A 26,305-nucleotide genomic window follows, 5' to 3' on the forward strand; every position below is an offset into this window, starting at 1 on the left:
ACGAAATCATTGAGCCACATAAGTAATATATAAATGGATGTTATCTCGAAGTTCTGTCAATATACTTTTGCTTTCGTATATTTCTTATGTTCTTATCTTGTTACATACTTTAAATAACTAACACCTCAAACTAACATTCATATAAATATAAACATGACTGTCATATTACATTTAAGAGCTGAAACCAAGCCACTAGAAGCAAGAGCCGCCTTGACACCCACTACGGTCAAGCATTTAATTTCTAAAGGTTTCAAAATTTACGTCGAAGATAGTCCTCAATCAATTTTTCACATTGATGAGTACAAGAAAGCTGGTGCCATCATAGTCCCAGCAGGTTCATGGATTTCTGCTCCACGTGATAGAATCATCATAGGTTTAAAGGAAATGCCAGAAGAGGATAAATTCCCATTGGTTCATGAACATATCCAATTTGCTCATTGTTACAAGAATCAAGCTGGTTGGAAAGACGTCCTAACTAGATTCATTAACGGTAATGGTACCCTTTATGATTTAGAATTTTTGGAAAATGACGAAGGTAGAAGAGTTGCTGCTTTTGGGTTCTATGCTGGGTTTGCTGGTGCCGCTTTAGGTGTCAGGGATTGGGCCTTCAAGAACACTCATCCTGATTCCGAAGATTTACCTGCTGTCTCTCCATATCCAAATGAAAAGGCTCTTATCAAGGATGTCGTTAAGGATTATAAAGCTGCTTTGAAAAGAGGTGCTAAAACACCAAAGGTTTTAATTATCGGTGCCCTCGGTAGATGTGGTTCTGGTGCCATTGATTTATTAAGAAAAGTGGGTGTCCCAGAAGAAAATATTATTAAGTGGGACATGAAGGAAACCGCTCGTGGCGGTCCATTCCCTGAAATTGCTGCAGCAGACATTTTCATAAATTGTATCTATCTATCTAAACCAATTGCACCATTTATCAACTTCGATCTATTGAATAGGAGTACTAGAAGACTAAGAACTGTAGTAGATGTCTCTGCTGATACAACAAATCCACATAACCCAATCCCAATTTACGATATAGCGACAGTTTTCAATAAACCAACTGTATTGGTACCTACTAAAGCTGGTCCAAAATTATCGGTCATTTCTATCGATCATTTGCCATCATTACTACCTAGAGAAGCATCTGAATTCTTTGCTAGAGATTTATTACCATCTTTAGAACAGTTACCAGAAAGATACACAGCTCCTGTTTGGGTCAAAGCTGAAAAATTATTCAATAGACACTGTGCTCGTGTTTACAGGTCTTCTAAATTATAGAGTAACTACAATACTATAATTAACTTCTATAATTTTTTGATTCTTCCCTTTTGTACATATAGACCTTCAATATAACCCTTTCATCATTTAAAGACTCTTTATTCTTACATATTCTTTCGTTCTTCACTTCAAACCTTCTATAGACCATGAAAAACACTTAGACTAAGGAAAAGATCTGCAAATTAGTTAATTTTTTTATTATCTATAGATTAATTTAGGTTTAGTCGAAATGAATGTTTTTTCTATATGATGTATATATATATCTTGTTGGTAATTATGACCTACGATACAGCCAAATCAGATAGACTCCCAGGGTTTTGGAAATTAGATATTCTTGCCTTAAATGCCATCTTCATTCTTTCATTACCGAATAAGATCTTTGCTAAGACAATTCTTAAATATTCAGGAACAACATGTATGATATAGTTAATCTTACCTTCATTTTTACCAAACATAAATAAAAGAACCCATGTTAATAAAAGTAAGTTCAACGGAATCCAAAAGAAAAATAACATCTTATCATTTCTGAATTTCCTTCTGTTCTGGAAAAATTTATTAAAACCTTTTTGGAAGACCTCATCTTCATCTTCCGATGAAGCATGCGATGATTCTCCTCTTGATTCAATACTACTTATAGTTTGCGATTCCATAATAGACATAGATTCAGGTTCTTCGATAGCTGGAATACCTTCAATAATCTTCTCCTTTGCAATATCACTGGCGATGTTATTCGGCTTTGATCTTGGGAATAGATCTTCATAATTTGGTAAATCATCATTAATTCGAGTCAAGACTCTATTCCATAATGATGTTTCTTCTCCTTTATGTTCAACATCTGTTTCTTCTAAAACTGTAGCAAGATCAGTTGTACTGTTCTCTCCAATAGTTGTTTGTACCCCTGTGTGTGGATCTAATGAAGGTAGCAAATTTGTTTCTCCTTCTGGTTCTCCTTGTTCTTCCTCTTCACTTTCGCAATCTATGCCGGATATGGAAGAGTCATCATCATATTCATCCTCAGCCTCCGAACCACTATGTTCATACCCAGATTGATCACTCTCTAAACTAAATGTTGCCTTCTTCGATGTTGCTTTAGCAATATTTGATGAATGAACAGATTCTTTTTCAAATATACTTGAATTGAAACTTGATATCGAGTAATTTCTATGAAGGTTATTATCGTTACCATTGTTTTCCAAAACCTCTAAAACTTCTCTTGTCATTAATTCGTCAGCATTTGGACTACAATTACTTAAAAATAAATCTCTTGGAGTGACTAAATTCCATGTCGTTTCATGTTTTGAAGCATTACAACTTATCAACAGTTTAATTGTTCTAACGTCCCCATTAATACATGCAAAACATAAGGGTGTAAATCCAAACATATCTTTATCGTCAATACGAGCACCATATTTGATTAATTCTAATACTAATCTTGAATAGCCTTTCAATGCAGCTAAATGTAGTAATGTACGCCCTAAAGAATCACACATTGAAATATTCGCATTACTAGTTAGCGATTGAATCACTTTAATTATCAACGATTCGTCTGTCATTGAGTTCCTGTACGAATAAATATTATTACTAGCCGTATTGATTGTATTATGGTTATGTTTATTAGTTGGCGAGATATCATTTGTGGCTGCGTTATCTGTACCTACTGCAGATGATGGAGAATTCGTATCGTTTCCAACAATTCTTTTGGCGATATTCCTTGCGTCTTCTAATTTCCCGTTCATTTTCAGCCCAACAATTTGTAAAGCTAGTTCAATTAATTGTCTATCAGTGTCATCAATATAAGTAAAGATTGCCTTCTTGCTTGGATGGATTACTTCATTATTGGTAAGATCTTCTGGATCGAAAACTGTCACAAAGACTTGTCCTGCATATGCTGCTGGTGGTAAATAGGTGACGATAGTGGAATCATTCCAACATTGAGTTGATAGTGCAATATTTTCACCAAATTTGACTAGGAGTCCCTCTTTAAATTTTGTACCTAATAAAGTCACTTCAATACCTCCATTAATTGGACCTTGAGATGGGATAACTCTTTGAATGGATGGCCTATTTGGATTTGCAGGGATTTGGAAATCAGACATCTTATGCAGAGTTTGTTGATTATTAACCAGGTTTCCTGTCATCATTGAATTGGAATTTTCACCAGTACCTGAATTTGTCCATGAACGTCTTTGATTGTTGTTATTATAATTATAGGAATTCTCTTGAATATTGAGACGTGATCTTTTCCTAGATTGTGTATCAAGTCCAGCAATTGAATTTCCTGTTGAAATAGAAGTGTATGAATTGAAAGTGTTTGGATTTGTACCGACTGTTATACTATATTCACTATTATGAGGTTCAGAACCTTCTTCACTCATCGACGTTGGAGATGGCATATGTCTTGTTGGAAGTGGTATCCCTTGCGGTGTAGTCATGGCAGACGGTGGAGCAACAAATGACGGATTATCAGAATTCATAACAAAGGAGGAGTTACTCGTTACAAAATTGTTATTTCCAACAGCATTAGGATCTTCTAGAACGTTTGCTAACATTGGTACAGTCCCATTTCCATTTCCATTATTCATTATATTATTATTGCTATTGCTATTGCTATTGCTATTGCTATTGCTATTGCTATTGCTATTGTTATTGTTATTGTTATTATTATAATTTGCATTTTGTCGAATTATTGTTTCAAAGGGATGTAAAGTACTTGGTTTTTTATCAGTAATCATAATCGGTGTAGTAAAAGTCTTACCTACAACTTGGCCCTTTGAATCAGACAAGATGAACATAATTTTGAACCCATTAGAAGCCTTATGATGTCTACAATAACATACGATCCTAGTAGTTAATCCGAAACTCTTTTTATTTTCACCAGACCCTTCTTTATCAACGACAAAAACTTGTTTATTATTAAAAACCACAGCTCTTCTATTATCATTATCACACCATAATTTATTATCATTCAATCCTGATTTTCTTCTAGAAGCTCTTCTTTCTTCTCTCTTCACACATTTCAAACAAACGTCGGCTAGTCTATTATTAGAAACTCCCAGTAAGAAAGCTTCAATATGTAACAATTGATTTTGAAAATGTTCCGGATATGTATTCAAATCCTTAGTCAAATAGAATTTCTGTCTTGCTATACAGTCTGGAGATAAGCAAATCATGTTTTCATTAATATTTTTACTTGTATCTTTGCTTATTATGGTGACACTCACTTTCATTTGGTTCTCGACTCTTGAGATTTCTGGTAGCCCTTCTACTTTAAATTCGTACGGTAATATGTTTTCATCCATATTAAGATATATTAGTGGATCAATGAATGGTGAATTTATTGGAGTGTCTCTGCCGAATGTGACTGTTTGACTTAAGAGGGTTTGGCATTTAACTATTCCTTTATCTATCTTGTGTAGAGATGATTCTGTTAATTGGGTTTGTTGTGCTGAGATAGCGCTATCAGTTGAAGTATTCGGTGATAAAGATATGTTTTTAGGACTAATAATACTACAGGTGTTAGGTGGTTCTTGTGGAGATGTATTAAAGCTTTCATTATCTCGAGGTAAGCTAGATATAGCAGAATGGAATGTCATCATACCATCCGGGGTTAAGTTCGTCGTGTGAGCGTCCTTTTCAAATTGATCTGTCTTTATAAAGATATTAAAGAAATCGTTTTCATTATTGTTATTACTTAAATTAAAGGAAACAGCATCGAAATCTGAAGCATTCTCTTTTGTATGTGTATCAATTTGATTGTTGCTCGAGTAATTAGTGTCATTTCTGTTTGCATGCCCATCTTCGGTACCACCAGTCTGTGGGAGTAATAAGTCTTCAAAGAGTTCTATATCAGTCATATCTATACCAATATTATGTAGATGGTTGTCAGTAAGTTCTTCCATTATTGGTTCTTTCTTTACACCTGCCATATCTGTATACTAGTTTATATGTGATTCTTATTTTGCTTCCCTCTTTGTCAGATAGATGATTGATGGATAGTATATTATTATGATACATTTAACATCTGTTCAGCATTCCTCGAGGAAAGATATGGCTTGTAACATGTACACTTGTACGTACATGTATTGATAAAGGGATCTACGTACATACACAGCTGAGACAAGGAAAACATATCCATCTGGCTATTATTGGCCATCGTTCAGTTTACGTTCTTACTATTACTATTGCTATTACTATTACTACTATAATACAAGTCTCCCGTACGTACGAAATCAGATACGTAATTTTGGCTTGCAAATTATCGATTTGGAAATGCGGCAGAAATTTTTTGTTGAATTTCTCAATTACCGTTTCTTACTCTTAAAATGCTCCGATTTTCCCCAACAGAAAACAACGGGGAATGGGCTCCGGTGGACGGTGGGCGCGGCATGTGCCAAGTATTTACTTGAGAAAGAAAAAAAAGTTAAGAAAATATTGAATCCTCCGATACGGGGAGTCGAACCCCGGTCTCCACGGTGAAAGCGTGATGTGATAGCCGTTACACTATATCGGATGATTATTATGTTTTTTTCTATTTTAAGCGCTCTATTATCAGCTAAGACAAACACCAGCTAATGTTCTCTTATGGTAACTTCTCATATATAATTAGCCTTTTATTGTTCCTAGACTAATATGGCCTCTTTAGCTCTAACACTCCAGACAGATGTTACGTTGCATTATACACATCGTATTCTAGTGTTACATCACGGTAAACATATTATTATTATGCTACGTTCCTACATTTTTGAAATATATATCTATCATTTTAGGGAAATAAAAATATACTGTACGTTATATAGAAAATACTCGTCAGAAAATATGGGATTATAATAACATTTCTGAAATGAATTTCAAATATTTATCTGCAGAAACTGTTGAGGTATTCGATAAGGAACGCAGAAGTTCTTGTATTTTTTGTTGGCATTCTTCTTCAGATAATTTATTCGGGTCACTTAATCCCTCTTCCCTGACTTTGTTAACCCAATCTTTTAAAATATATTTCAGTTTCTTATTCCCTTCATTTATTTCCTGTATCGTCAACTTGGCCTTCTTAGCATCTTCGTTACCTCTTTTCAAGTCATCCAATTCATTAGCTTTACGTTTCGCCATTCGAACTATTTTATCTGGGAATTGAACCACTTCAGCAACATGAATACCAAACGATTGATCTGAAATACCAGGTTCAACACGATATAATAACGTAATATCCTCATTTTCAAATTTCGATCTGTTCATTTCAACATGTGCTGCAACATGCATATTTTTCACATTAGGCAATTTATCTGATAAAGATGTTAATTCATGGAAATGTGTCGCAAACAAGGCAAAACAACCAATCTTACTAGCGATATGTTCGGCAATGGCCCATGCTAAACCAAATCCATCATAAGTACTTGTACCACGCCCTAATTCATCAACAATAATTAAAGAATTCTTGGTTGCATTCTTCAATATAGATGCTGTCTCTAACATTTCCACCATAAACGTAGAAACACCTTTTAATTGAGAGTCACCAGCACCAACTCTACACAGGATAGCATCCACAACAGCAATATCTGCTTGTTCACAGGGAACAAAACATCCTATTTGAGCCATTAAAGATATCACAGCAACTTGTCTAATATATGTTGATTTACCACCCATATTCGGCCCTGTAATAATTATAAAATCACCAACACCACGTTCTAATGTAACATTATTAGCAATAAAATTTAAATCTTCTTGCATTTCTAACACTGGATGACGCGATTTTATAAGATGGGTCTTTCTATCAGAATCGATTCCATGCATCGTTGGTCGAATATATGGAATTGGAGCAAATGAAGAAGCATGAGAAAATGAACATAAAACATCCAAATGTGCTAAGATTTGAGATAACTTCTCCAGCACAGGAGAATAAGATGAGGTTATGCCAACAATTTCCTTCACCAAAGAGGATTGTTGTCTATCGTATTCCTTCTGTAACACGGCTGTTTCTTGAGCAAGTTCTTTTAATTCTCTTGTACTGAAAAATATCCCTGCTTTAACAGTCGATAATTCCAAATACTTTTTATGTTTACGTAGTTCCTTGGCATCATTACGTGTTAATCTCATACACCAGCCATGTAAATGATGATTTTCTAACTTTAGTTTCTTTTCTGGATCAAATCCAAGATCTTCTGCCGAGTCTAAATGTATTATATTTATTTGCTCCTTCATGGAATCGAGTTGTTCCCTTATTTTCGCAAGTTCTTCATTAAATTCAACTTTAATCATATATTCATTATTTTCTTCATAGGCTTGTAAATCTACAGTAGTCTCTACCATTTCATCAAATTTGGATAAAGGATCTAAATAAGATGATAAAGGATCTATCCATGTTGATCTTACAAGTGATGAAACGTCCTCTTCTGATTGTGATGATCCTTCTTCCAAAAATGATTCTAAAAGTTGAGTGATTTCTGGTATTTTCTTACTGAACTCATAAAGTTTCAAAACATCTTCTAGATTTCCACTCTTTTTCAATTTTTTGGTCAGTCTACGCAGGTCTGGAACTGCTGGTAATGTCTCAGTTTGTAACATTTGTCTTAATTCTAATTGATCCATTAAATATCCAACTAAATCATGTCTCTTGGTTATCTCATCTAGATTCGTCAAAGGTTGTTTTAACCATTCATTTAAAAGTCTTGTCCCTGCATTTGTCTTACAGTTATTTAGCAGTTGAAACAATGATGCAATTTTACCACCACCATTACTGTTACTAAATGATGAAGAAATTGATGGACCAAAAGGCTGTACAGGGCCTTGTGGAAATAGATTCATTGCTTTGATAGCAGAAGCATCCAATTTCATGAATTCTTGTAACGAATGCTCGATTAGTTCATATCTATCGAGTTGATCTTGTTCATTTAATAATTCCAAATATCCTATCAATGCATTACAAGCTCCCATAGCCAAGTTCGAATATTTTTCTGGCAAAGACAATGATAATTCATTCTTCAACAATTTAGTTAAATCCATCTCAACATCTTTATCTGAAAACTCAGAGCTCTTCACCGTCGTAACAACACAACCACAACGGTCAAGAACACCAGTTATCTTCTTAAAGTCACTTGCTGTATTGTCATTGTTTGACATATCCTGGATGATACATTCTCTCACACCTAATTGAATCAAAAAACTTTCCAAATTGGAATAGACTTCGTTATCTACAATATTTAACATACCGATCTTATAAGCTGTGGTATCAACAAACGCCACTCCAATAACGCAATTCCCATCTTTTGAATTCAATTGAACTTTCAAAGCAGCAATTACAATACTTGAATCAATGGCAATATTCATCAAATCAGATACTTGTTCCACATTACCTGGTGATGCACTTTTTTGTAACTTCCAAAGCTTATCATAAATTTCAACTTTATATCCTAAATCTAGTAAGCAAGTTTTCAATAAAGTACTTACAACTTGTAAAGACACAGTAACATACTTTAGAGGTTGTTTAAATTGTTTCACCGTAACCGGGTCCAAATGACAATCTTTCAAAACTGATTGAGTATGGTATATATTTTCTGCAACAAATACCGCATCATCACCAATGATGGTATAATATTCACCTTTGTCAACTATTCTTAATGTGGTCGAGGGCTTTTCTGGTAACGTTGTGAATCTTTTGTAGAAACTACGTTCCTCTGAAACATCAGAAAATTTCAAGTCTGGCCTATTGGATGACATTCTTTTAGTTTTAGGTAGTTATTCAACTTGGAATAAATTTGAACGGATTTCCTGCTTGTTTAGTCTTTCTTTTGATGGAGAGGCTAAAGAAGATTGAAAGTGTTTTAGGATCACAGATATACGATGGCGTCTGGTCTAAATTTAATAAACCTTACATTAAACAATTGACCTTACGCGTGTTTTTGTATTTACGTAGTCTGAAAAAGGTTTACGCGTCTCATATAACCCGTTCTTCTAAAGAACTGATCTACATTACACTGGACTACACCTAAAAACTATTTGTTACGAAGCAGTCTTGGTTCTATGGAAAGTAGATCACAGCTAAGAATGTAATCATTAACTGACAAAACAATATCTTCACATAGTGTCACTTTGCCTGCACATAACAATAATTACTTCCGTTGGGAGAATAAATTATAGGACGTTATAAATAAGTGCCGGCAATATGCCAACTAAGATTATATATTTATCTATAATAAAAAGTTATTGCCATTCCTGTTGCCTTTGTCTCATTTTTGTATTCTCAATAGCGATCTTATTGAATTGTTCATAACTCTCATTGTAATGCTTCCTTAGTTTTTGTAGTTGTTCAGCCAAGTAAATATTATTTCGTTTATAGGACTTACATCTATTGGAAATCAATGTTAAAAATTTAACGCTGGCTACATTTCGATAAAAATCTTCCACCTCCTTCTGTAACCCCCTAAACTGGGTTTCTATAGAACTTTCCATGGAAAGTATCTGCCCAATATTATCTTTTGACCAAAGAGTGGCAAGACGTACTTCAAATTCTTGAAGAACTTCTGTTCCAATTAGACTGTTGAAGCAATTCGCCAGTTGTGACATAAATTGCAGTGATTCCCGTTTATAACATTCGATTAAATGAATACGACAGATAAGGAAACGATTTGCTCTCTTTAAATCTAGAACTCTCTTCCTCTCTCTCTCAACTCTCTCAATACCGTTTTCAATTAGGCTTTGAGCTTCCAGGTTTTTCTTTTTTCGTTCTTTTAATTGTTCAAGTATATGGGTAGCTTGTTCTTCATAACGTATTTTAATTGCCGTAAGGGCTTCTTTCTCGGACCGCAATACGTCCCCTTCATTAGTGGCATTTATTAAATTCTCTTCCAAAACTCTGCTTCTTCTCAATTGCTCGTTATACTCTTTTTCCATTGCATTGTTATTAATTTCCAGCTGCTTCAGTGCACCTTTATACTTCTCGAGCTCTTTAGTAATTTCCACTAACTGCCGTTTTGATATATCCATCTTCGTTTGGTATTCTTTTTGGAGGTCGCCGATAGAAGTGTATACTTTCCTGTCAGCGTCCCCGTTGTTATTGCTGTCATCACTGCTTCCTTCTTTTGGCAGATTATAAGCTTCGCTGATAACTTCGTTTGATGAACTTGTTTTAGGCTCATCATGAATTTTCTCTTGTTCTAGCAAATTTAGCTTGTGAGCCTTTATGCTTATATCTTTTTGTAGTTTCATTTTTTCCTGTGATCTAGCATCTTGCTCTTGCTTCAATGTATTCTCTAATATATTTTTTTTCTCACAGTTTAGGTTAACCAGTTCATATAATTCCTTAAATACCTCAAGTAGGGTCAAACCAGGTGCCTTCGAATAAATTTGATCTGATGTAATTTTGTGTTCTCCCAAAAGCTCCATAATTCTTATGAGATAAGAAAATGATTGAGAGTCTAACTCCATCGTGGCTTCATCGTTACAACAACAGGGGGTGCTACTATTATCATTATTTTCTGGAATCACCTTAATATCTTTATTCCTTTCAACATTCTCAAGGGGTGTCAATGGAGAATAATCATCTGCTTTATAATTGTCAAATTCCTTAGAACTAGTAGAGGATATAGTACTTTCAGAAATCTCATCGTCTTTTGGTTCTTTATTCCCAGCTGTTCCATTATCCATAATAGTTGTAATATCTTTTGGGGTAAATTGATATTCTTCTCTTTGAGATGCATTTTCCACTTGTTGATATAAATATCCAATATTATTCTTTAAACTTGCGCTAAACACATCGGCATATTTTAGATTTGCTAAGGGGTTATTTGATTGTATCAGTGAAACACTAGATTTTTCAGAAGTATCACTAAATTGTTCATCAGACATTTCTGATAGATCCTCTAGAATATCGTCATTCTTGTTTAAATCCTTTTTATCACCTTTACTCTTTGACCTCTGTAAATATTTCATAATAGCCTCCCTTTTACTACTTGGCCTAGAGGAAATATTGTCTTTTTCTTTCTTGATATTTTCACTTCCTTTCTTGGATTCTTCCAAATTAGTTTTATTACTTTTGCGCCACCAAGGTTTCTTATCTGGCAGAGATTCATTTTTTTCATTTGTAGCGAAAGTTGTTGGTTGTTTATTATCGTCATGAATGTTGTAATCTAGCATATCTGGCAAACTTTGGGTTTCTGAAGTCGAACTTTTCAGTATTATTTTTTATTTCTCTCGATTCTTATGAATATATACCGTTCTTGTTTCGTATGTTTTCCCTCTTTGCCCATCTCTATATATATGCGATTTTCAAATGTTTTGTGTCGTTTCTCGGCCTGACATTTTTTCGGTTACTGTCAAGGGAACTCTTCCTCTCCTTTAAGAAGTCATTAAAATCAACTTTTAAAGTACACTTCTATACTAAAGCATTTCACAATGCAAATGAATGTAGATATTAAGAATCGACAAATGATGTAATGCTGATAATTACAAACTTGTTTTAATCAAATATATGAAAAAACAACAACAAAAAAGCTGGACAAAATTTAGGTCCACTTGTTTTGATAAGAAGTAATGACGGACTTTCTTATTCTTGAAATATAAAGGTATTCTGCAGTGTATATACTCTATGTTATCTTATAATTTTCTTTTTCATACCAAATTATTAGCATATATCTTACTCTTCCTTCCATATGCGAAAAATTGGGCAAAAATGACGAAATCCATCAGTAGAGTACCTGTACTTCCGATAAGCCAAGAGGCATTCAGTAGTAAATATTTTGGATCCAGAGAGACAACCATAACTGAAATGATAAATGTTGTATTACCTATGCATGCAAATAAGAAAAACAGAAAAGAAATACCTTCACATGATTTTCTTCTAAAATTCAATAATATCTGAGGAACACGAGATCCCAGATATAAAGCTGCACTTAGATATCCGAACAATTGGGCTAAAATATTAATTTCTGTATTTGGTTCAGTTGGTACTGATGGAGTTGGATTTGCGCAATAGGATATGTACCAAGATAAGAATCCGGCAAATATGACACTCAAGACAATCGTTGTATCACTGAAGTAATTTCCCTTTTCTTCTTGCTCTTCAATTTCTAATAAAGCTGAAATAGCTTGAGACCTGGAGGCATCTTCAGCTTCTGTTCTTAAGATAGGCTCCCCATTTTGATGTAAAAGTGGTTGATGTTCATTAAACACGTCTTGTAAAACATTTTCATTCATTGGATTAGCAGGGGATAAATGGATCGGATCCACTTTTTCTTCATTATCATACCATAGACATTGGCCCAAAAGGATAATATCAGCAATTGTATAGTATGCGGCAAGGATGATCATGGTAGGCAGTAAGTGTTGTAACAGAGCACCTAATAAATTGAAAACGTCACCTGCTAACCAAAGGACGACGAATAGTAAGGACAGACCTTCTGCTGATTTTCTATAAAAGTTCTCATATATTTGCGGTACAAACACTATAACCCAACAGGCAATCGATATAGAACCTGTCATACCACTGATAGTTTCAGATGTGAACTCTATAGGAACTAATTGCATTTTTATTTCTTGTGCTATATTTTACTATTTTTGATTGATATGGAAGTAATTTATCTTTTTTGATCAGTGTTCTGGCTGGATATTAATGTCTTAGCTTCGATTTTTGTTCTGACACTACTTGTAATACTGATAGTTATGGATTGTTATACAATTCATTTTATTATTTATAAGAATTTTCAATTTTTCTTATTTGCAATGTTTGCAATTTTACCTCTGGGAATTCACGAATATTTTTTCACGTTACATAAATTCCGTCGGGATTACATTTTAGTCATATTAATTAACATTGAGAAATGTGTCGAAGACTCACAAGTACGTACGTAATCTTGCTTTATGAAGAGCCTTTACATGATCAAGGAACTTACAACGACATAGAAGGAAGGACTTTGAATTAGTACACAGGTAAGATGGTCAGTCAAAATTAGGTTAGAAGGCTGACTTGGTGCGTAATGTTAACAACCGATCTGTATATGCTACACTTTCTTGTATCTACTCTCCACTTAGAATTTTGAATACGTAATGCATGCAAATTGTTTAATATTTACCAATTAATATAAATATATACATAGGTTAAGTCTATAACTACACGGTAAGGCTTGATGATCTTTTACTCCTCTGTTTCTTCGTTATCCACTACTTCACTACTTCCTCTGCTTTTCCCCTCTATTATTCTTGGTGGTAATATACTTTCAAAGGCTTCTTTCCAGTAATGACGATCAAAATATTTCAACATTAATTGTACAACATGAGTCGTAGTAAGAACTCTTCTTCCAGCGATTTTAATGAATTCGTCGATTGGTAACCTTTTAGTTGTAATTCCTAATTCCTTGGCTTTATTATAGCACAAAGCTTTATGCCTATTCTTATCGACGATACCACCAATAATATATGTCATACCTGGTTTTAAAGTATCTAATTCTTCATCAGTATCAGCTGTTAGATATATCATTTTACTTTTATCCATATGAGGTCCGGTGATTGCCTCATCGTCAGCAACAAATTCAAAATGTCTCCACTGATTATGATTACAATTATTTAGATCATCTTCAAACCTCTTCTGTAGTCTTCCACCAAAACTAGTCACTTTAATCTTAGAGTAATGATCTGCGCGTCTATTAGCCGAGTATGCTCTTGTGATCTGATTAGACAAGCTAATAATTTCTTTATCATTCATAAGATCATCAAATCCACAATCTATTATAAGAGAAACACCCGAATCCACTTGTTTAACGTTTACCTTGGGTGGACGTTTTAATTCATCAGGCACTTCTTCACCACGTTCTTCATATTCTTTCACTTTTGTACGTCTTCTCTCACGAGCAAGTTTACGCTTCTCACGACGAATATCTGCATATTCATCTTTACGTTCTTTAAATTGTTGTCTTTTCCATTGTTTTTTCCATTGTTTCTTTGACATGCCCTCTGGAACCGGTGGTAATGGAGTAGTCCTTTTCAAAATGCCTGCTGATGAAGTTTCTTTTTCAACTTGTTCTGTCATCTTCTTTTTCCTCGAGGTAAGTTTCTATTAAGGTTGATACTAATGAAGGGTTTTGGCACAGTTACACAGACAATAATTTATTGATCTTATTTGAACTAGTAACGTAACTAAAAACACAATAATATATCGAAAAAGGGTAACATGACGATGTACAAGATCGATGCTCATTAAAAAGTTGCCTTGGTATAGCGTTTAATTTTTGTCACTATTAAAATTTTTCTAACATCCATACATCTCCGTCATTTTTCGAATTCCACAGCGACAGGTATACAACATATAGACTTACGTACTGTTTCTAGCACTCTAGTTGAACATATTAAATTCTGGAAGTTAATATAGCAATCATGCTGATGATTACCAAAAAAGTATTAACTAAGAAAAAACCAATCTTGAGGTGGCCGCCATATGTCGAATTGAATCGAGGATACTCTACCGAGAAACGCGATAGTTCTCGGCGTTTGGATTCCTGCTGCACATCAACTTATATAGTTTATATAGTTTGTTTGTCCATTTGGATCATAATTTTGATAAAGAGAGGTTTAACTTTCATTTGCTAATTGTTTATTGGTGTTATACTATGACATCTCAGTAGTGTCACTATTATGTAATGATATTTCTGAGTAGACGTTCTTCATGATTTCTTTTCTCTTTTCGCTCTGTAGCGGATTCTTTACAACTGAAAAAATAATCAACATGAATATGATCTTGATACGTACGACTGGAACACCTATACACAATCATATAGAGAAGATACGTAATAGGTAGAAATTTGCTTGTTGCAGATAAAAGTAAATTGAACTTATAAACATCCAAATAATGTCAGCAAGACCATTGACCTTAGAATTACCATGGGTTGAAAAATATCGTCCTCATGTATTAAAAGATATCGTAGGAAATGAAGAAACCATCTTACGATTAGAACAAATTGCTCAAGATGGTAACATGCCTCACATGATTATATCAGGTCTCCCTGGTATCGGTAAGACTACTTCTATTCATTGTCTTGCTCATGAACTATTGGGGGATGCTTATTCTCGAGCCGTATTGGAATTAAATGCGTCTGATGATAGAGGTATTGATGTTGTTAGGAATCAAATCAAACATTTTGCTCAAAAGAAATGTTATTTACCACCTGGTAAACACAAGATTATTATTTTGGATGAAGCTGATTCTATGACTGCTGGTGCTCAACAAGCGCTAAGAAGAACTATGGAATTGTTTTCTAATTCCACTAGATTCGCATTTGCTTGTAATCAATCGAATAAGATTATTGAACCATTACAAAGTAGGTGTGCCATTTTACGTTATTCTAAATTGTCCGATGAACAAGTATTGAAAAGGTTATTGGAAATTATTAAGTTAGAAGATGTCAAATATACTAATGATGGGTTAGAGGCGATTATATTTACCGCAGAAGGTGATATGAGACAAGCTATAAATAATTTACAAAGTACAGTTGCTGGACATGGACTTGTTAATGGTGATAATGTTTTCAAAATTGTAGATTCACCTCATCCATTAATAGTACGCAGAATGTTGTTGGCTCCTACATTAGATGAAGCACTAACCTATTTGAGAGATGATCTTTGGGGGAAAGGATATTCTGCTGTTGATATTGTCACAACGAGTTTCCGTGTAACGAAAAATTTATTTGAACTTAAAGAAAATAAGAGACTAGAAATGATTAAAGAAATTGGTATAACTCATATGAGAATTTTAGAAGGTGTGAGTACTTATCTTCAGTTAGCTAGTATGCTAGCAAAGATTCATTCTTTGAAATAAAGCCCTTTTTATTTTTCGTACAATCATAAAAGCATGCATATAAAAAAATGAATATAGATATTTTGTTTTTTTAAGGATAAAAAAGTCTACTCATAATGTTATTTTAAGGACCATGTAGACTTGTAAATGTAAGGAATACTATCAAAAATGAATAAATAAACTATTAAATGCCCAGAAAGTGAAACTTTTTTCGACTTTTATGTTATTGATAAAACTTTCGCATTTTTTTTCCAAGGACCTCGAGATTTTCTTGTTAATATGAACTTCAGTAAAATTTAGTTTGGAATTGTTTCTTTAATCTTTTTTCCACTGCGTCGATAAATTCTTCTGTGGTAACGTAGGATGCTCTATCAGTCTTCCCCATAGTCAAAGCTAAATCTTTTGTCATAATTCCATCGACTCCTACAGTATCGATTGTAGCTTTTTCTAGTAAGTTTCCGAATTCAACAACATCTGGAGTTTCATCGACTTGACCTCTTTTTATTATACCTCTTGACCAGGCAAAAATGGAAGCAATTGAATTGGTAGAAGTTTCTTTACCTTGTTGATGTTGTCTATAATGTCTTGTAACAGTCCCATGAGCAGCTTCACTTTCAAAAGATTTCCCATCCGAGGAAATCAAAACTGACGTCATTAAACCCAATGAACCAAAACCTTGCGCCACAATATCAGATTGAACATCACCATCATAATTTTTCATAGCGATGATGAATCCACCTTTGGATTTCAACATTTGAGCCACCATATCGTCAATTAGACGATGTTCATACCAAATCCCTAATTCTTCAAATTGTTCTCTAAATTGTTCTTCATACATATTTTCAAAAATATCTTTGAATTTCCCATCATATCTTTTTAAAATAGTATTTTTGGTAGTTGAATACAATGGCATTTTCCTTTCCAAAGCCAATTTGAAAGAACTTAAAGCGAACCCTTCAATGGATTCAATTGTATTGTACATCATCATTGCGACACCTCCACATTCAGGGAATTGGAAAACGTTCAAATCAATATCTTGATCAGGTCCCTTATTTGATTTGAAAACGATTTTCAATTGACCATCATGAGGAATGACCAAATCTTTCGCCTTATATTGATCACCAAATGCATGTCTTCCAATGATGATTGGTTTTTCCCAATTTGGGACTAATCTAGGAATATTATCAATCACGATAGGTTCTCTAAATAAAGTACCACCAAGGACGTTCCTAATGGTCCCATTTGGTGATTTCCACATTTTTTTCAAATCGAATTCTTTAACACGGTTTTCATCAGGTGTAATAGTGGCACATTTTACCGCTACTCCGTATTTTAAAGTTGCTTGAGCGGAATCTTTGGTGACTTGATCGTTTGTTTCATCACGGTATTGGATAGATAAGTCGTAATATTTTAAGTCGACGTCTAAGTAGGGAAGGATTAATTTAGATCTGATCAAATGCCAGATTATTCTTGTCATTTCATCTCCGTCCATTTCCACTATAGGTGAAACGACTTTGATTTTTTTGATACCATTGATTTGTTCTGTCATTTTTTTTATGTTTTATTTTGTTGCTAATGTTGTTTTTGCTAATAAATATTCACTAAATGATTTTAGGTGAAGTTATTGCGCAGTGTACCTATATTTTTAGAGAATAACTGGAAAGTATAACGAGTCCCTGGATAACAAAAGTGAATTTCTTTACAATTGTAAGGCACCTTTTATATACATTTCTTTCTATAAGTATATACTTCAATGCGTAGCCTGTATGTTTTCGTAAGAGTAATAGTTTAGAATTAGAAAAGACCAGTCGGAACAAATCGGAAAAAGTGATCGTACCATACAAAACAGAACCGAAACAAAAAACAATCTGTTAGATCATAATTATAAATTCGAGATTCCAGCCCGTTTACCGGATTAACATTGACAAAAATACGTGACGATTAGCAGTTATAGATCGACGTACGTACTTGCGTCCCAATAGCATCACGAGAGTTCCAATCAGCCGCAGAGGCATGGTGACCACTTAACTGGAAGTCATCCATCCATACAGTTGTAATTACTTTTCCAATTGGCAAGTGCCATTGTGTTATTTCCAAGCCATGTTTAGTGTTTCCCCAAGTTACATACACAATACTTAGGGGAACACAGAGGCCAAGCAATTGTTGCACTTTAATTGGAGGAGAGAAGAATGAAAAGTCGGGAACATGGGAGCTGGGCGGCTAAGTTTAAATGGAGTTTCGGACATTTAAATATTCTTATACTTATTTCTCGGCCCGCCGGCTCAATTATCATTCGCCGCGTGGGGCCAACTGTAGATATGTAAGTAAGTACACCTTCAGTTTGCTCATGCATGATACCGCCAACCGATCTGATGGTGCAGTGTAAGAAGTCTTGCTCGTGATTCATCTGTGGGGAGCCTATTTTATTTAATCGGTGGTGAATTTCCTCATTGGTACTATTATTCCTGGTTCTTTTGTTAAACAAAGCTGACATGCTTCCAAAATCTTCCCATATTCTGTTAATGTCACAAATATTGTAGACTACATTCAGTCTTCAGAGTAAGAGAAACATATACATTCGGTACTTTAAAAGTGTTTGTGTCGTTAAAAACAGGAAAAAAATCTGAAAAGGTCATTACGTAAATTTGACGTTTTCTTGGAGTCCTGGAGTAGGTGCATGCTATATAAACTACATATAAAATATAATGTTTTGAATACAAAATTCATGTGAAAAGAAGTGTGATAATTTGTCACTAAGTTCAGTATAACCCATTCTTGAATTTACCTGGAATCTTCTTTAAATCTATTCTGGCTTCCAATTGGTCATCTGTTATAACAGTAGCCTTTTGGGCTCCCCTTTGAACAGTTTCTTCATGTTCAATCTCATGTTCGTGATGTAATAATTCGTGTTCAATATCTTCTTTATGGACATTTTTAACATCTGGATCAACATCCTTATGGTATTTGTTCCAATGATGAATTTCGTACTCTAATTCAAAATCAGAATGATGTCCAACACCAACACCCAAATCTGGGAACTTATTACCTCTCTTAGCAAATGCCAAATATTCATCTTTCAAAATTTTATTGTCATCATTAACATCTACAAGTTTCAAAATCAAATCAACTAAATTTTTAGCCATATCTTCATCAACAGCTTCACTGTTATCATGTTGCCCCATCCCATTTCCTGCACCAATAATTTCATCACGATTCAACCCATACAAGGACAAAATATCATCACGATCAAAATATCCTTGTTTCTTAACATCATGTAATGCGAAAAAAGTCTCTGGTGAATATTCGCTCATTTGATGCTCTTGTTGCATATGCCATTCTTCCCATGTTAACCCTTGAGGTGGCTTCTCATGTTCTACGTTGATTTCTGATCCTTTATGTTCTGCTTCAGCAACTGCCTCCGCTACTACTGAAAGTTGACTAGGTAACAATAGAAATAATGATCCTAATAGGAAAGAGTTATTTAACCTCATTCTCAAGCACTTTATCCTCTTGTATAACTTCTACCTATGACAGATTTCTCCAAATAAGTAAATGGATAAAAATACAAAAACATACTCTTTCAATCAATCCATTAAAGATCAAATTTTATTTCAGGATTTATATTTTTCAGATACAGGATGACGTTTTCTCCTACCATTTAACTTTCACCAACAGGGTAACATTAACTACTAAAAATAATCTTAACGAAAATTTGGTTCTCTTCAGCAGTCATCACTGAAAATTAAACTACTCGAGTGCGAGAAATGTTTTGTAAGTAGAAAACCATACAATAACAGAAAAGTTTTTATAATAAAATCGTTTTTTTAAATGTTTGATCTATACATATATTAGCAATAGTACAAGGTGTTGAAAGTGAGTATACATAAATAAATTAGTTTGTGTTTTTTCTTAGTTATTCAAAATGGGGAATAAATTAGAAGTCTTCATCAGAAGAAACATAAGCATCACCTAATTCCTTCTTCTTCTTCATTCTTTCCTTCTTCTTCTTTCTCAATTCCGCAGAAGACAACTTCTTCTTCTTCTTACCACCAGCAATCTTGTTACCCATAGCATCGAATTTATCTTCTTCATCTTCTTTCTTTTCAATTCTTGGACCAGCACCTTGACCAGAAACCCAGTTGTGACCAGATGGAGTCATCTTACCATCCTTAACAGCCCAGACTTCTTCAGTCAAATTCTTGGTGAATTCAGCGGAATGTGTAATGATAATAACACCACCTTCGAAAGCCTTCAAAGCCTTAGACAAAGCACCTAAAGAATCTCTATCCAAATAGTTGGTAGGTTCATCTAAGACAATTAAATGAGGTCTTTGCCATGTACCAGCAGCTAGAACTAATTTAACCTTTTGACCACCAGATAAACCTCTGATTCTGGAATGAGAAACTAATTCAGCATCTAGACCCAACATAGCACAATGTTCTTCAATTTCCTTTCTAGTTAATGGACGGAATTGACCAGAAGCTAAAGCTTCCTTCATATCAACTTCAGCAACCATCTTAGCATGGGATTCAATCAATTCACCTCTTGGAATCCAAGCATTGTCAACAGACATCATTGGAACCCATCTTTCAGATTTCATACCAATGTTTTCACCTAAGAAGAAAGAACATTCATATTCATAAGTGTTCTTGAACTTACGTCTAGCAGAAATAGCTTGAATTCTTCTTGGAGTACCTTCAATCTTGAAAATCTTGTTCATAGCTTCAGCATCATTTTCGTTAATTTGTCTGTTAGCTCTGTCCATAGTTTCTCTATCTTCACCAGTTTGGAATCTCCATTGGATATATTCAGATGGAGTCTTATCTAAATGAGATTCAATATGAGCAAAAGCATGTTGCTTAATGTAAGCAATTCTACAATTTTCATGAGTGTAAACTTCACCAGTAGTTGGTAATAATTCACCAGTCAAAACATTAATCAAAGTAGATTTACCAGCACCATTTGGACCAATAACAGCAATTCTTGAAGACAAAGAACATTGGAAAGAAACATCAGTAATTTGTGGCTTGGTAGTACCTGGATATTGGAAAGTCATGTTAGAAACCTTAACAATAGCCTTTTGCTTAGTCTTAACACCTTCTAAGTAACCTGGTTCTGGGAATTGGAATTCCAAATCAGTAGCACTCAATTCTTGGTAAGCCTTAGCAGCTGGACATTTCTTGACGAATTCAGTGAAATTACCCTTGTATTTTCTCAATTTCAAACCTTCGTAGTTAATAATATATTCACAAACACTGTCTAAGAAACCAGAGTCATGGGAAATGGTAATAGAAGTAATACCACAAGTGTTCAAGTAGTTGACTAACCAAGCGACGTTAACAGTATCCAAATGGTTAGTTGGTTCATCTAACAATAAGATATCAGCGTTTCTTAAAACGGCTCTAGCTAAAGCCAATTTCATCTTCCAACCACCAGATAAAGCAGAAATAGGCATGTTGATCATTTCATCAGTGAAACCGAATTCAAGCAATTTAGCAGTAATAACTTCCTTAGTACCAACCTTACCTTCGAAAACAAAATCTAAGACAGAAGTGTCAGAGTGAGTACCATCGATATCGTGTTCGACGTAGACAGTTCTACATTCTTCTTGAGATGGGAAACCATCAACTTGACCGTTAGCAATAGCTCTCATCAAAGTAGATTTACCAGCACCATTTGGACCACAAACACCGTATCTTCTACCTCTCTTCAATCTCAATTGAGTCTTGTTCAACAAGATCTTAGCACCGTAAGCCAATGAGAATTCACAGTTACATAAATCTTCACCTTCATCTTCTTCATCATCGAAGTTTGGACCAACTGGAATATTGTCAACAGCTAACTTTCTGAAGTCATCTAAGATATCCTTAGCCTTTCTTTCATGTAAGAAAATAGTCATGTATGGTAAGATGTGAGTGAACCAAGCTTGTTGATCGATAACTCTTTCATCAATCAAATCAGCACCCATAGCAGCAATATATTCGACAACAGACTTGAATCTTGGAGCAACGGTTTCACCTTCTAATAATTTAGAGATAACACCGAAAGTGGTAGAGACATCACCAGCATGAGAAACTTCTGGTAAAACATCATCTTCACCAACGTTACCAACTCTTCTCAAAGTCTTCAAACCTCTCAAAGTAACTTCTCTGGCTTCTGGGTCAGCAATGGTAGCAAAGTTAGCCTTCAAACCTGGCAATAATTTACCTAAGAAAGGAGCAACAACTTGAGGATCTTCGACCAACTTACACATGTTATCAATAATAACAGCGGATTTACGTTTGATAGAAGTTTCTCTTTCATTCAAACCTCTAACCAATAATGGAACCATAATGGACAAAGTAGCTGGAGTAACTTCAGCAACGAAAGTGGTAGCACCTAACAAATGAACGGTTTCAGCAGCTTCAGTTGGGTTAGCAATACAAGAAATCAATTGAGGAATGAAACGTTCAATATCCTTGTTGTCAACAGTTTCAGTAGCCTTAGTGATTGTGGCAGTAGCGGCAGCTTTAACTTCCTTCTTGGTATCCCACATAGCTTCGGATAAAACTGGAATCAATTCTGGCATTCTCAAAGCAACTTGCTCCTTAGCAGCATCGACTAAAGCAGAAACGGCAGCCAAGATAGCAACCTTTTCTTGCCATTTGTTGGTTTCTTCCATAGACTTAACTAAATGAGGTAATAGAGCCTTGATAGCGACTGGGTTAATAGCCTTAACAATGGTGATAAGAGTTTCAGAGGCTAAAGTTTGAACTTCCTTATCTTTGCTACCAGCTTGGGAACAAATTTCTGGAACCATAGCGACAATGTATGGTTCGACAGATGGAGACAAGTTAGCTTCATTGGAAATTTGAGCAATAGCTTGTAAACAGTTGGCAGCAGTTTTCTTGCTAGTCAAACCTTGAGCTAATTCAGCAAAGAACTTCTCTGGAATGTCATGTTCGATGATGTTGCCATTCAAGAAAGAAGAGACTTCAATAGCAACTTCTTCTCTGTTTTCAGCAGTGGCAATAGTCAACTTTTGTAAAAGTTCTTCTAGGACCTTAATGGATTGTTGGGAATCAGACATTTCTTAGATGATTGGCAGATTCGAACTTGACCGTTACTGTTATAGGTTAAAAGTAAGTATAGAAAATATTCAAGTGTTAAAGGAAATATAAAATTTGAAGTTAGTTGTTAGAATGGAGATGACTTTACTTATACTCGAGAAATGAAGAAAAATTTTTTTTCGACGCAAAAGAAACGTGAAAGTTTAGTAAAATTTTTTTTTCTAGCGCAAGCCGGGACGGTTACACTTTTTTCTTCTTGTTTTTTGAATACAGCGCATCAGAAACTTTTTGTGTAAAAATAGCCGCAGAGCAATAACGTAATCTTTCGGCTCCAAAAGAAAACTCAGTTCGTGGCAGGTGATATAAAGATTTACATTATGCGGTGACTGGGTTGAAACTTTTTAGTGGAAAAAAAAGCAACTCCGGCTGCCCCGGGTGATCCCTCTTCTTGGAATAGTCAGCTTAGCCGTCAGCTACGTACCCTTTAAAAAGAAATAGTAGTCCTTTTTTTTTTTTTCTTTTATTATATGTAGTATAAAGTAAACCGGAAACTATACGGACTATGTATGGTCACGTCTTTCCTTAGGGGCCAAATTATTCAAGGCTTTGACTTGCTGAAAAGTGCTATTATACTAGATTATAGACCGCGAGGCTGAATATATAGCTTGTCATAGTTTCTTTCCTATTTTTCGGAGGTGTGTTTCGTTCTATCAGTATGTGCAAGTAGGGACGAATTGGACGACCGTAAGTGTTACGTGCTCTCTCCCCTAATTTAGGTAAGATGTTCATTACTATTCTTTGGCAAAAAATATACTTATAGTAAACACAAAAAAAAGAATAGTAAAACTAATTAATTAATGCACTACAAAATTAGGGATTAGAGGATATAGTATCATTTCATTATAATATTGTTGCAATATAATTCAATCTCAGCCTTTGTAGAAAAAAAAATGCATGTTCTATTTTAAACTACGACATATACACGCATAAAACTATGTGATGAAAGAAATTGATTTCCCGGGAATAGGAGGGATACTTGTTGTATTTTGTATTATGTTATGATTTTTCTCTTGTCTTCTTTTCAAAATTGTTGATGTATCTAATTTCAACTGGAACATATCATCATCTAACCCGTTTAGATTGTTCGTGTTTTTATTACTCTTGGCAGTGCTACTCCCCAAACGGAATTCTTCTTCTTCATCTTCAGCTAATGCACCCAGTATATACGGACTATCTCTTTTATCTTCTTCTATACGTTGTACGGCATTGCTGATATCAAATGCATCACGCATAGCTACGGCAGCTGGAGAATATAATAAAGTCGAATCTCTTTCCATAAAAAATTTCTTATTTCTACGTGACCTTCTCTTATTAATTTGTTTCTTTGCATTATCCAATTTCTCCTTCTCTCTTTCACAATCGAATGTATTCAACCATGGATCCGCTAAGAATTCATCAATATCATATCTCCTGTTTGGGTCCACTTCCAAGAGTCTCATTACAGCATTCTTAGCACCATTACTAATTTCATCCCACCATGGAGCTAGAAACGTATATTCACCACGAGAAATCTTTTCAGTCAAAGTGTCAATTTTTTCATCATAAAAAGGTGGGAATCCACATAGCATGGTATATAATACACAACCAATCCCCCACATATCTACTTTCATTGAATATCTTTCGTCTTTAACAACTTCTGGAGCGGTATAACCTACAGTGCCACAAGGTGTCTTTGTGTTTGTAGAGAAAATTTGTTTGGAAAGACCAAAATCTGCTAATTTAACAACACCAATTCCACCACCTCCAACACCCGGTGTGAATACCCCTTCATCTACTTTAGTCTGTGGGTCATCTGATTTTCTTAATTTCGGTTTTAATGAAGGAATGTATTCAATAGGCTCAAATAATAAATTCTCAGGTTTGATATCTCTATGAACGATCCCCAAAGAATGCATATGTTTAATTGCAATGGCTAATTGTTTAATAACGTGTCTTGAGAGATCTTCACTAAAATATGTCAATTTGACAATCTCACCAAAAATTTCACCACCGTGTAATAATTCTTGGATTAAATAATAGTACGTTTTGGATTCTTGGAAATCAACGAAGGCAACAATGTTATCGCAGTTGTTTGTTACTGCCTTGTGTATCATTACTTCCTTTAGTACTTGTTCTTTGGATGAAGTCTTACTACTGTGTTGCTTCTCATTTTTATTGTGCTGTTTAGCAGGTGGTTCATGAAATAAATGATCTTTATTGATGTCCAGTGAGGATAAGTCGGTTTTCTTGATCACTTTTATAGCAACTTCTTTATAGCTTTTAGTCAAGAATGCATTGGGACTATCTTCTATAGGAACCGCTCTAAATACTTTTGAGAATGCACCTTCACCGATTTTATTAATTATTTTGAAATTTTGTAATTCTAATTGTTCTGAAAACTCATGTTCTGGTTGTATAAGTTCTCCATCTTCAGTATCCTCATCCTCATATATGTCTTGTTCTTCATTTAATGATGATAATTGAGAGGATGCTAGCGATGAAGCGCCTTCGTCTTCATTTTCGTTTTCCTCTTCACCTGTCTTTGAATTTACCGTAGGAATATTAATATTAAGATTCATACTAATTTTAGATTCTGAATCAGAATCAGCCGTATTGGTACTATCGGGAGATTTTACTTTTCTTATGATGTTTGTTGTTTTTATAGCCTTCGTGTTCCCATCCGACTTAGTATTCGGTTCTATATTAGTTGAATGTTTATTATTATTAGCAACATCTACCGCACCATAATCGCCATCATTTTTTGTCATTGATATGGTATTATTGGTATTAGTATTTTTTTACTGTTTGGCTTAATAGTATCAGTATTATTTTGGAGAATATTAGCGTTCTTTTTATCAACGATAGGAGGAGCGTCTTCTTTCTTCCTTTTGAAGATAGATTTTAATTTGAACATATGAATGGTGAAAAAATAAACGATAGTAAAATTCGATTCGTATATGATTAAAAACGATTGAGTTGGTGAAACAATGAAAAATCTAGATGTGATCGATTGGTTGGTAATTCAATGAAAGACTATCAAAGTGTTATCAGTATTAATGGTCTAATGGCCGTGTATGATGATAGGACGATACGGTATTTATGTCCAAATGTAACCTAAAATGGAGTGCTTATAGGTATTTGTTCTGTTGTATACTATGCAATGCGTATGATA

The 26,305-nt window shown here is 34.5% G+C and overlaps 11 protein-coding genes and 1 non-coding gene across 12 annotated transcripts; 2 read left to right on the plus strand and 10 right to left on the minus strand.

The window, feature by feature from the left end:
- Positions 1 to 153: 153 nt before the first annotated feature.
- Positions 154 to 1,272, plus strand: LYS1 (saccharopine dehydrogenase (NAD+, L-lysine-forming); the record flags this gene model as incomplete). Its single annotated transcript, XM_003980119.1, has 1 exon — positions 154 to 1,272. The coding sequence occupies one exon, from the start codon at positions 154 to 156 to the stop codon at positions 1,270 to 1,272; it is 1,119 nt and encodes a 372-aa protein (XP_003980168.1).
- A 281-nt stretch (positions 1,273 to 1,553) lies between these two features.
- MGA2 (Mga2p) lies at positions 1,554 to 5,198 on the minus strand (the record flags this gene model as incomplete). Its single annotated transcript, XM_003980120.1, has 1 exon — positions 1,554 to 5,198. The coding sequence occupies one exon, from the start codon at positions 5,196 to 5,198 to the stop codon at positions 1,554 to 1,556; it is 3,645 nt and encodes a 1,214-aa protein (XP_003980169.1).
- Positions 5,199 to 5,710: 512 nt separating this feature from the next.
- On the minus strand, positions 5,711 to 5,782 carry NDAI0Gtrna9E. The gene has a single exon. It is a non-coding gene; the product is annotated as a tRNA-Glu (tRNA).
- A 311-nt stretch (positions 5,783 to 6,093) lies between these two features.
- On the minus strand, positions 6,094 to 8,982 carry MSH2 (mismatch repair ATPase MSH2; the record flags this gene model as incomplete). The annotated part of the gene is made up of 1 exon (XM_003980121.1): positions 6,094 to 8,982. The coding sequence occupies one exon, from the start codon at positions 8,980 to 8,982 to the stop codon at positions 6,094 to 6,096; it is 2,889 nt and encodes a 962-aa protein (XP_003980170.1).
- Positions 8,983 to 9,465: 483 nt separating this feature from the next.
- Positions 9,466 to 11,397, minus strand: SPO21 (Spo21p; the record flags this gene model as incomplete). Its single annotated transcript, XM_003980122.1, has 1 exon — positions 9,466 to 11,397. One exon carries the CDS (start codon positions 11,395 to 11,397, stop codon positions 9,466 to 9,468), a length of 1,932 nt encoding a protein of 643 aa, XP_003980171.1.
- A 474-nt stretch (positions 11,398 to 11,871) lies between these two features.
- On the minus strand, positions 11,872 to 12,786 carry YPQ1 (cationic amino acid transporter; the record flags this gene model as incomplete). The annotated part of the gene is made up of 1 exon (XM_003980123.1): positions 11,872 to 12,786. One exon carries the CDS (start codon positions 12,784 to 12,786, stop codon positions 11,872 to 11,874), a length of 915 nt encoding a protein of 304 aa, XP_003980172.1.
- Positions 12,787 to 13,393: 607 nt separating this feature from the next.
- TRM10 (tRNA (guanine(9)-N(1))-methyltransferase) lies at positions 13,394 to 14,284 on the minus strand (the record flags this gene model as incomplete). The annotated part of the gene is made up of 1 exon (XM_003980124.1): positions 13,394 to 14,284. One exon carries the CDS (start codon positions 14,282 to 14,284, stop codon positions 13,394 to 13,396), a length of 891 nt encoding a protein of 296 aa, XP_003980173.1.
- Positions 14,285 to 15,100: 816 nt separating this feature from the next.
- Positions 15,101 to 16,066, plus strand: RFC4 (replication factor C subunit 4; the record flags this gene model as incomplete). The annotated part of the gene is made up of 1 exon (XM_003980125.1): positions 15,101 to 16,066. The coding sequence occupies one exon, from the start codon at positions 15,101 to 15,103 to the stop codon at positions 16,064 to 16,066; it is 966 nt and encodes a 321-aa protein (XP_003980174.1).
- A 265-nt stretch (positions 16,067 to 16,331) lies between these two features.
- On the minus strand, positions 16,332 to 17,594 carry IDP2 (isocitrate dehydrogenase (NADP(+)) IDP2; the record flags this gene model as incomplete). The annotated part of the gene is made up of 1 exon (XM_003980126.1): positions 16,332 to 17,594. One exon carries the CDS (start codon positions 17,592 to 17,594, stop codon positions 16,332 to 16,334), a length of 1,263 nt encoding a protein of 420 aa, XP_003980175.1.
- Positions 17,595 to 18,804: 1,210 nt separating this feature from the next.
- SSP120 (nucleobindin SSP120) lies at positions 18,805 to 19,536 on the minus strand (the record flags this gene model as incomplete). The annotated part of the gene is made up of 1 exon (XM_003980127.1): positions 18,805 to 19,536. The coding sequence occupies one exon, from the start codon at positions 19,534 to 19,536 to the stop codon at positions 18,805 to 18,807; it is 732 nt and encodes a 243-aa protein (XP_003980176.1).
- A 443-nt stretch (positions 19,537 to 19,979) lies between these two features.
- Positions 19,980 to 23,114, minus strand: YEF3 (translation elongation factor EF-3; the record flags this gene model as incomplete). The annotated part of the gene is made up of 1 exon (XM_003980128.1): positions 19,980 to 23,114. The coding sequence occupies one exon, from the start codon at positions 23,112 to 23,114 to the stop codon at positions 19,980 to 19,982; it is 3,135 nt and encodes a 1,044-aa protein (XP_003980177.1).
- Positions 23,115 to 24,086: 972 nt separating this feature from the next.
- RCK2 (serine/threonine protein kinase RCK2) lies at positions 24,087 to 25,901 on the minus strand (the record flags this gene model as incomplete). Its single annotated transcript, XM_003980129.1, has 1 exon — positions 24,087 to 25,901. One exon carries the CDS (start codon positions 25,899 to 25,901, stop codon positions 24,087 to 24,089), a length of 1,815 nt encoding a protein of 604 aa, XP_003980178.1.
- Between the last annotated feature and the right edge of the window lie 404 nt (positions 25,902 to 26,305).

The sequence above is a fragment of the Naumovozyma dairenensis genome, chromosome 7 (genome assembly GCF_000227115.2).
Source record: "Naumovozyma dairenensis CBS 421 chromosome 7, complete genome".
Taxonomy (NCBI): domain Eukaryota; kingdom Fungi; phylum Ascomycota; class Saccharomycetes; order Saccharomycetales; family Saccharomycetaceae; genus Naumovozyma; species Naumovozyma dairenensis.